General features: G+C 34.6%; 1 protein-coding gene and 1 long non-coding RNA gene across 3 annotated transcripts; one reads left to right on the forward strand and one right to left on the reverse strand.

Moving 5' to 3' along the window:
- The first annotated feature begins 224 nt into the window (after window positions 1-224).
- Window positions 225-1,138, forward strand: LOC104237877 (uncharacterized). The gene is made up of 2 exons (XR_713752.2): window positions 225-397; window positions 801-1,138. It is a non-coding gene; the product is annotated as an uncharacterized lncRNA (long non-coding RNA).
- An 848-nt stretch (window positions 1,139-1,986) lies between these two features.
- On the reverse strand, window positions 1,987-10,112 carry LOC104237876 (uncharacterized). 2 transcript variants are annotated; one of them, XM_070159903.1, is made up of 10 exons: window positions 9,892-10,112; window positions 7,653-7,747; window positions 6,850-6,914; window positions 6,439-6,482; window positions 4,559-4,636; window positions 4,228-4,381; window positions 3,314-3,493; window positions 2,961-3,020; window positions 2,767-2,881; window positions 1,987-2,353 (listed from the first exon to the last, which is right to left on the reverse strand). In XM_070159903.1, the coding sequence occupies exons 1-9, from the start codon at window positions 10,032-10,034 to the stop codon at window positions 2,771-2,773; spliced, it is 930 nt and encodes a 309-aa protein (XP_070016004.1). In that variant the 5' UTR covers window positions 10,035-10,112; the 3' UTR covers window positions 1,987-2,353; window positions 2,767-2,770. The 2 variants fall into 2 exon arrangements, with proteins under 2 accessions (XP_070016004.1, XP_070016027.1); XM_070159926.1 differs by having other exon boundaries at window positions 7,580-7,747; window positions 9,892-10,077.
- Window positions 10,113-10,696: the final 584 nt, after the last annotated feature.

Consider the following 10,696-nt stretch of genomic DNA (forward strand, 5'->3'; position numbering starts at 1 on the left):
TTAAATACATCAGTAGCTTGAAGAATAAGGGATGTCCATGAAGGGAGAAAGCAGAGGGGTAATAGAAAGTGTGAAAAGTACAAATGATTGGTAGAGTGGCAATAACTTCTGCTACAAGGGGAGAGATATGATAGAGACATAACACCAAGTTCTAAAATAGTGAAAGAATGCATGATTTGTGTGTAAGGCAAATGTAAATGTTTATAAGGACAGTGACCCAAACTTCACCCTTTGTCTAAGCAAACTAGCACCCCTCCTTTCTCCTATAGTCTCTCTTATTTCCATTTTACCTACCATGAACCTCATCTCCACCCTCTTTTTCTCATGGGGTGGCTGCAATCCCTCTTCTCTCCATTGAAGAAGCTTTGGGTTCGTCTTCACTCTGCTCCCAAAAAGAGTATGTCCGATTTCTTGTTACACTGTTTCACTTTTTATGTAAGGTTTACTTTGTCTAAGATTCTCTATGTACACTTAGATAATTAGCTCTCATTTACAAAATTTAGGCGTTGTGGATTCTAAAATGTCTTTAACTCCATCCATACTTATTTCGTGCACATCCATATAGAATTAGAACCCGAAACACTGAGTTCTGCCCAATCCGTTAGCCTATTGTTGAATCAGAACATTAAGAAGTTCGATTGACTTGATCTTTTTACAGCCCTATACACATGCTTATATGTATTTCATCTAGAAACAACTCTGCATTTGCATATTCTTCCATTCTCTTTTACAAAACTCTAATGTTGCTCAAGAAAAATGTGTATACTTGGTACAAAAATTTCTCATTCTTGGTTTGTCAGGAAGAGGGATATATATCCTGTACGAGGATGTTAAGTCTTGCCCTTGTGAAGATGTTCAAGTGCTTTGGTCCATACTAGTGGAGTCGCATCCACGTTCTTTGCCTCCACCAAAATGAGGGTCTTTACATAAAAGCACAAAAAAAAGGAGGGGAGATTTACAGTCACATGTACATATATTACAACACTTTTGTCCCACATAGGTTTTTTTTTCCCTTCTCTTCATTCATGTTTGCATCTTCAATCTTTTGTGAGTGAGGTTCATCTTAAAGTCTTTATATTATTGAAATTATTATGTCTTTCACTTATTGTGAATATATTGTTCTTTGCAATTTGGTAAATACTTGTAAATAAGTGTGATGCGAGTGAGTTCTTGAATAGTGGAGGACAAGAAGGTAGAAGAAAAATGATCTTTGTGAAATTCAAATAGCAGACTTCAGCAGTATAGGATGGAATCTTTAAATGTTTTGTTTGTAAATAGATGACAATTTTAAGAGGTTCTGCATTCGTTTCCAAGAACAAAGAGATGTTATTGTAAAGTAGACAGACTCTCATTAGTTTAGTTACCATTTGTTGCCTTGTCAGTTTCAACAGTTAATGAGTCATAATTGATAAGGTCTTCAAAACTTATTATGAATTAAATAAAGTTGAATAGGGACTAGCTTAAGGACGTTAGACTGTCCTGTGATTTTCATTTTAGACATACTTCCTCATGTGTAAGAGCAAACCCCTTTCTTTTACTCCCACTATCCCACATTAAAATTTATACTCTATTGACTAAGGACACGTCTGCAACCACCTAACTTTTTGATCACTAAAGAATAAACACATGTGAAACCACCATTTATTTTTTTGATTATTTAAGAATAAAATAAAGAAAACGTGGTAAGATTCGAGATTAGATCTCCCTCAAAAGCAGGGCAACTTATGTTTACTTCTCCCCTACGTGTGTAACTTATACAATAATCTTGAAATTTTGCTGAGTCTGCAGACCGTTTAAATGCGTGCGGGACCCAGTGTTTGACAATGATTCAGAAATCCTCTAAAGATAATACCTGTGAAACTGCTAAAGAAAGAACATAACTCATGGAATGTTAAACACAAATAACGAAACTAAAACTGCTAACAGTACATATATTCTGCAAATCATCAAAGATAAAATAAGTCAATTGGATTTTAGACGATCATATGCAATCACAGGGAGAATATAGCAGTATAGATTGATCCCTTTTCTGGAAATGAGAATAATCGCTTGGTTTAAGCTTAAAGCAATAACTAGGAGAACAGACAAAACAGGTTGTAGAAAAACTTTAAGCTTGAACATACACCAAATCTGTTACATAACAAATGCTATGATCTCAGTAAACGCCTAAGAAACATTAGAGAGGATATCTTGCAGAAAATGAAACAAAGATGCATCTGAATTTTAACCAGGGAGAGGATACCCACATCTGGAATGACATGTAAATGCATTAACTTTTTCCATTCTGTGTGAACTCATCAGCTTTAGCTCTTTCAACTCCACTTATCTCGTCTCATCTCTACAAACCTTTCATCTGGCAAATTGATCATGATAACCCACATTGTATCAGAGCAAACTTAGACAAAGATTAACCACAATGAAAAATATAATCATCAGAAATGAAGATATGAACAATAATCAAAACGATGAAACCAGTTTCTTTTTACTTCTGTGGAATGTAAAAGTAAACTTAGTAGTACAATGATCATAACTTTTTCACATTTAGTCAAAATTTAAGGCGAAGAGAAAGTTCAAGCCCATTATATCCCCAAACAAAATTAAGCACCTTGGTAGCAAAAATGCAAAATCAATGTCAAACACAATAACAGAAAACAGAAACATGGCATCAGTAGCCAATCAAATGTCATTATCACACTAAACAAAGATGATGTAACAAGTAGTGTTAGGGTCTCATCAGAATTGGGTTAGACTTGGGGGACCACTTACAGCACTATAAAGCAGAGGAAGGGTAAAGATCAACAACACTGGGCAGCCAATTCTGAAAGAATGCAACAGCATCTAGCTCTGCCGGAGACAAGCCGCCAAGGGGTGTGACAGCTATCTGTGATAAATGCCAATACCAATCATTGGTCGTTCTCATCAAATGACTGACAACCATATAAATCAATAATAGTACATACGTATCCTTCTCGGAGAGAACAGTAGTCTGTATCACCATCCTCCACTAGAATTCTTGTAACCTAGAAAGGAAAGAGTAAAATCAACAGATTACTCCATTGACACCGCTATAAATTTCTTTTCTTTTTCTTTTTTTCCTTTTAACTTTCAAAAGAATCAGGAATAAATAAATATCTGGTGTGTAATGCAATAAAAGAGTAGTGTCTTTCAAAAGGCTATTTTAATTCCGAATGTTGCCAGGTTTTCATAAAACAATAGTTCTCAATTTCTTGTAAGGTGCCCGCGTGACGGGGAAAGATCTGGGAGACAAGGATAACAGCAATGGAGCAAGCAACAATAGAGAAAGGGATCACACTTGTTTCTTAAACAGTAGATGATCTTGTGGTGCATTTTTTAAAGCTCTAGCTTCTGTACTTTCTGATGAATTAGTCTCCATAGTCATTGTGGACAATACTTTTCCTCCTTCTCGCTCAGAATTAACTTGCTTCCATCCCATTTTGACAAAACTTTTCCCTTGTCTAGTCAGACGGTATCCCTAGAAAGACCAAGATAAATCTTTTGAGGAAATTGTTAAAGAGAAAAAACAACACTTATCCTATCAGATGTAACTGATACAGACACAATGATAACAGTTCGTAAGACAAAGTATTCAAGTTTTAAGATAGTGCTCCTCAAAGGAAACTCAGGTTGAAATAGACAAACATTCAAATTTACTATGGGCAAAATGGTGGTTGAGCCAGACTCATTTTGATGGCTTGAGTAATGCTTGGCTTAGAACTTGTACAGGGAACAAAGAAAACCACAATCTAGAAAAAGCTTTATTCCATTTGTATATAAATACAATCTAACAAAATTTTATAGTACAGAAAGACAGATGAAGAGACTACTGATTCGTTCATACAGAGTAGATGACCAGTGCAGTTTGTTCATAACCACCTTGTCCATTCTTAACTATTTAATTAATAAAGAGACATGCTTCAGTTGGCCTGAAATGACTCATTTGGGCAAACTTCAGCTGTTAATAGAAATCAAAATAAAACATGAGACCAACAGTGAATAAATGAAGTAAAGCAAATCTGACTGTTGACAGGGCCAACAGGAGGCGATCACACACAAGAAAGTACATCAAAGCGAAGACCAACTTTTACATGATATTTTCACCAATGATGAAAGACAAGTGAATCCCAACATATGTATCTACCTTACAGCTTCCTTCTCTAGGTGATTCTCTATCATAAACAACAAAAACAAAGCTAGCATAAAGTTTACCTTGTGATTGATGACATCTGTTGGCACATCAATATTCAGAAAGCAATTTAGAGGATAGTTGTTTCTTTTGATTTCAGCCAATATAGCGCTGATGATGGGTAAGCAAGCTTTAGCAGCCAGTGTGAAGTCAGTAACATTGCTTTTTCCACGAACCCTGTAGTTAGCAATCCCAAGGAAATAAGGAACAATGATGTATGAAGAAAACAAACCACTGGGGCACGAAAAATGTAGAATTTCTGGAGTGCACGAGGGCCCTCAAAACCAAAACACAAGGTAATGATGCTGCTCTCTGCATGAAACACAATAACTCGAAAAGTTCACTGATGAATACCAATTATATGATACAGACACAGCAGGAATACCATTGAAGAAAGCCTCCCTAGCGCCAGCCACTGTACCCGAGTATACTCTGACAATTTCAGCAAAAGGTACAAAATTAATTCTCACAAAAACAACTACAAAATTATGAATGTCAATAATTTTTTTGTTTGATAATTTTTTTTCATTTAACATTTAATTTTGCTTGAGTTTCAATCATAGTAAACTAAATTAACTTGACAAAACACTATGCTTCAATTTTATGTTCAAGGATCATCTAAAAGAAAGTACAAAGTCAAGAAGATAATGCCAGTTGACTGTATGGATTCCCTTTGACCCAGATATACAATGTGCTCATTTTTATAATTAAAATCCATCATTGGTAAAATGCAAAATTAAAATTCCTGTGGATAATTTAGGGATGAGAAGAGCCATTTGACTAAGGTGACAAGAGCAGACTTGGAGAAGACCGGATGAGAAGAGTCATTTGAATTAAGGTTAAAGAAACCTTGGGTTTTTGGATATCATAGAGTCAAATAAATTCTATAATAGATGAACCTAAAAGTGCTACATGCCCAGTATATTAGCACAAATGGTAAGCATGCCTAATCATCACTAGCTGAATCTAGAAACTGAACTGAGTACTTGTACCATTCGGCGAACCAGGAACAGTTTGCAACAAAATCGCCATGGATTAAGCAAAGCATAAAGTAAAAGAACTTATATGAGATTTCAACACATGTAATAGGGCTGGGCATAGTTTGTGGTCTTTGGGGAAAACCGAAATCCAAATTTCTCGGATATGTGATTTAATTTTTGGATTACATTTGGTGTTTGGTTTTAATTTTGGAAAAACTGGATTTTGGATTCGGGACGAAAAAAATTGGATATTCGAAAACCCGAAAATTATTATACCTTATGTTTGGCCCACCAAACCAAACATGCCCATTAGACATTAGCCCGATATTAAATTAGATCATCAGCAAAGGCCAACAGCCTACTTACGAATAGGGTTTCAACTTTCAAGTTCAACTTTGATACTAAAAATAAGTAAACTTATTGTTCTTCTCTACTTACCACCATCATTGCTTTTTGCTTTTATCATTCGTACACACAATTACCAAATTTCCTGGTGGAATGAGGAATAATTAAAGCAAGTTCACATGAATATTTTATTTGGAGGTTCATTTTTATTTTTATCTGTGAGAAGAAAAGCCCAACGTATATGTTCAAACCAAAAACCGAAATAACCAAAACGATCAATTGGAAACCAAACTCTAAAAAATTGACCCAAACTGCACTTCTCTGGTTTGGATTGGATTGTAATTTCTTAAATTCAAAAATTGAAAATCAAAACCGAATTGCCTGACACCCATCACTAGTGGTGGCAAAATAGTTAAAAGAAAACAGTTATCCACCCATATTATCAATTATAAAATGGGTTGGATAATGAACTTTTTAAAAACAGGTCAAATATGGATAAGAATCATATTATCCACTTAAAAAATGGATAACGAATGGATAACTAATGGGTTTAACTTTTACACCTGTAAAGCCTCAAATTGGGAGTTCCTCAAGTTTGGGAGACTAGGAATTCTCCCAAAAGTGATCATATTCAAGAAGCCATGGATATCCATATTATCCGACAGCTAACCCATTTTCCACCCCTACCCATCCCTACACATTACACAATGTAGAGTGAATGTTCTTTACATTTTCATTAGATAGTTGAAACTAATAGAGAGAGGTATAAATGGGCTGGTGTTGTAACGACGAGTTAGAACATAAATAGCCCAATGTACCCGGATAATGGAATTGAAAGCAATGTATGGCAGCAAGATACTTCACCATCACCACAAAGAAACTGAATACTAGTGAAGAAAATCTACTAACATATGATAGCCGCAGTTGTCACCCATATTAACACCACTGATCACCTGAAAGAATAGATTAAGATTATTGCAAGAGTGTTCCAGACAACGAATTTTTAATTATGCAAAGTCCCAAGGCATTGATACCTAAAGACTGGCATGGGATAAATCAGTAATCAAGTGATAACGGAGACGGAAAACTAAGTATTTGCAATTTGGAAAATCAAACTGCATACTGCCAATAAGAAACTCTAAGATGACATGAGGAGGAAGAGGGAAGCACTAACTTAAAAAGGCAACTTAAACATATAAACGAGGGGAAAGAGAGAGCTTTGGTGTGCATGTCATGCATATTAATGATTTATATTCTTTTCTTTTCCAAACAGAAATGTGAATAAAGAAATATTATCTTGGTTTAGGAAAGTTGTACTACCAGATCAGGCACTGAAGGGAAAAGAGCTTTGGAGATTCCCAAGGAAGTACAATCTGCTGGAGTTCCTGCTAGAAAGAAGAAATCGAAAAGGAAAGCAAAGTCAACATTCTCATCTTCTATTACTTCAAAAGCGAGATCTTGAAGCATGAAAGCTCGGAAAATATCAATATATCATGTTCTTGGTTGTAATTGATTGAGCATTTCTGGACCAATATCCCATGACATATGCTAGCTGTTAGTAAAATTTTAAAAGAACTTCCCAAGAAAAGATCCACAGTTCTAAGTTACAACTAATCTTTAACTAGATTGCTCTTAATTTTAAGTTAAAAGCTTAAGTTCATCTGTATTCATCTATTCAAATAGAAAATCATTAGAATGCTAAATTATGTGGCACAATCTCACAAAACTCAGGTTTTCAAGAAAGGAGAGACTTCCTCCTTTATTTGTTTGTTCAATTTCCAGAGTAGTTTGGTATTGAGGTGGGACTTGTATATTCAATTACGTGTACCAAGAATATGATCGCACTATTAATATAACAAAGGGCTGTGAGAGTGTGAGGCATTGATATTAGAGTTAGTAATCCAATAAACTTAAAGTCAAGTACCATAGTTCAGTCCAGAACTCTAAATTATTTATTTGTTGAAGATTGCAACAGACTTGAAACTGAAAAGGCTGTTGCTAGTTCAGTCCAGAACTCTAAATTATTTATTTGTTGAAGATTGCAACAGACCTGAAACTGAAAAGGCTGTTGCTAGTTCAGTCCAGAACTCTAAATTATTTATTTGTTGAAGATTGCAACAGACCTGAAACTGAAAAGGCTGTTGCTCCGCTAATGTCCACTTGCTTAACAGAAAGGGCATGACGCCATGTAATGCTATGACTAACAGCTGACTTTTCTCTGAAAGTAGTTATAAGCACATAACCAATAGCAGAAGTCTTAATCTATTATGTAATTTTGCAAGTGATAGATGTGGAAAAAATTGCAATATATAAGAGCATAAGTAAGTAACCAAAAGTCAGTTAATTCCTAACTTTAAGATTATTCAACAGTGAAGCTGGACATCAAGAATTTTTGCAAGCTTCATCTCTGAACTTAACATTATAATAACTTAAAACATTAAACAATGCAATCTAACAAATATTGGGACAACTAGAAAGATAGCATACATAGGGAAAACAATATTGACAGGAAAATAAATATCTTAGATTCACAATTGCATCATTAAGCAATGATAAAGACACTGCCTTTTGCAGAAGTGGCAGGAGAAAATCAAAAGGTAAACATGTTATCAATGACCAAAACATAGAACAGTCAAAAAATCACCCAAGGTTTCATTCTTCTCCGATTAATGGTGTACTGCTTAGCAAGTGATTCAGTAGACTTGGGTCACTTGCAGTCTGCCAATGCAGTAAAGGGCTACTTTTTCCCCCATTCCCACCCTCATTTTTTAATTCAAAATTAGAGGAGATCCTCAAAATAGAGAGAGAAAGAAAAGCAAATATTCCTTATCGCTTGTGAAGCACAGGAAGAAGCAAAGAAAATGAGATATTTATAGTTAACGTAGTGCTAATGAACAATTCACTTACCGTTTTAAAAGGGAAAAAGAAAAGGAAGAAGATGTTCATAAGCAAATCCACATGGAGACAAATAGGTTCATGGAATGAGCCAACCATGTAAAGAACAACAAGCAGATCTTACTCCAAACTTTTATTTGCCAGAAATAACATCTATTAGCTAATTAGCAAATTTAAGTTCATCAATACTGCTGAAGTGAAACAATACATGTTCAACTCCAACCTTCCTTTGCAAAATCATAAAAGATTCACACTATGCTAGACTCCGATATGTAAGATGTACTAAGCATCATATCAGTCTCAGGTATATAACGTGTTAATACTTAATATCATGCAACATGTTCAAATAAAAAATAACAGCAACATGAAAAATTTATCAATCTCTACATGAAAGCCAAAGCATTGAGTAAAAACTGATTTCCTATAGAAAGACATGACCAAAGTAGTAAACGAGAGCAGTCAAGCGATTGAAACTCAAATAACCGAGAGAGATCATCGATCATACAAATTTGTTACCTGCCTGTCTCATATAATCCCTTTTTCATTCAGGGATGTTGCAAAACAATGTTCACTTTAATCATTAAGCAGCACAATTTCACATAGACCCCAATTTTAGACTATCAAAAACTAATAAATGCTTTGCAATCTCCCCTAGGGCTTTGGTCCAATGTTAAGAATGTAGTGCATGATGCATGGGTTAGGCGCATGCCATGGATTAAGCCTACCACAAACAAAAGCCTGGTATTTAAATAGTGAAGGGTAGAGGGAGGGGAACATTATTCACCGAGTTCCAAACAATGCACCACTGGCCGTGGGGATTTCTCAATTATAGATATATTTTCTTTGCATTCTTCACTTCTTAACCACAAAAAAGTAAGTACCACCGTCATTTATCATTAGATCAATATTTACACACCTACTTCTAAAACCACCTTTAATAAATTATGCCATGGCATGTTTAAAGACGAATCTAGGATTTAGAGTTAATAGGTTCAAAATATGTATGATCTTATTATACCACATGTATACATTATAATTTGTTGCATATGTATGCATAATTCGAGCTGAAAGCAGGTTCAACTGCAAAAAACGACCTAGACCACTCCTGCGTTGAAAACACTATATTTCGGATTATTGGAGTGGTAGAACTCCCTACACGCCAGTAAGAGTTTGTATTTCCAATAAAAGTTATAAAAAGTCTTTTTTTCCAACACATTTAAGAATAAAATATACTTTTTCTATTTACCTAGTTTAACCACCCATACCGCCCAAAATAAGGAAAGTTAACCTCAAGCATTATTCAACAAATCATTGTAATATATATAAGCAACCGAACTAAGTAGAACAGAGAAGTCGCTACATTTAAACAGTTACAGAAATTTAACTAATAATAGTTGTACATACTAACATAAAACGTGCAAATTCACAATGAATTTGTAAGGAGAGTGCTTGAGTGAGTGATCATACGAGTCAGGAGCACAAACAAGGACGTGAAAGCGATTGGTAGAAACAAGCACATTAACTAGAGCTCTTAATCCCGGCGCGTCGATTCCGTCGTCGTTCGTCACCATCAGCGTCGGCCGATCGCCGTCGACGAAGTTATCCTCCATTTCGCTTCTCGAAGTTTTCCGTTCAGTGAAAATCTTCGCAATTTTTTTTCTTCCCCGTTTGGCAATGGATTTTATTTCATTTTAAACTTTAATTTGAAAGATTATTTACAACTGAATAGTATTTGTTTTACAATTTAGTCCTTTTTCTAATACCAACTTAATAGAGGATTTGAATTTTGTAAAATAATTAAAATAGTATTACAAGTAAAATAACTAATTTATTAATAAAAATTTCAACTTTTTTTCAAAATAAAAACATAACCAAAATCAACTGAATCTCAAATAAAATATATATGTATATATGAATTAGTTTCCTTTTTAGTCCGTTGGAAAAATATAATATTTTAACTTTGAAAAGAATTTAACTTAAACTTCTTATTTTAACCTTAATAATAAGTTTAATGGTCACACTAATGCAAAAATATGGACTATACAAAATCTCATCATACATAGCACATGACACACCAATGACGATCTCATTCCGAGTCTCAAACCATAGAAAGTATATTCACAGAGCCAAGAGATATTAAGCATTAAGCACAAAAACATAAGTCCAAAAAAAGAGACATAGGTGTCACAAAATATGTTATCCAATCCATAAAGGCATCATTAAAAAATTAACACATAGGGAAGGTATTACATATACCAAGACATAAATATAC

Source organism: Nicotiana sylvestris, chromosome 1 (genome assembly GCF_000393655.2).
Source record: "Nicotiana sylvestris chromosome 1, ASM39365v2, whole genome shotgun sequence".
Taxonomy (NCBI): Eukaryota; Viridiplantae; Streptophyta; class Magnoliopsida; order Solanales; family Solanaceae; genus Nicotiana; species Nicotiana sylvestris.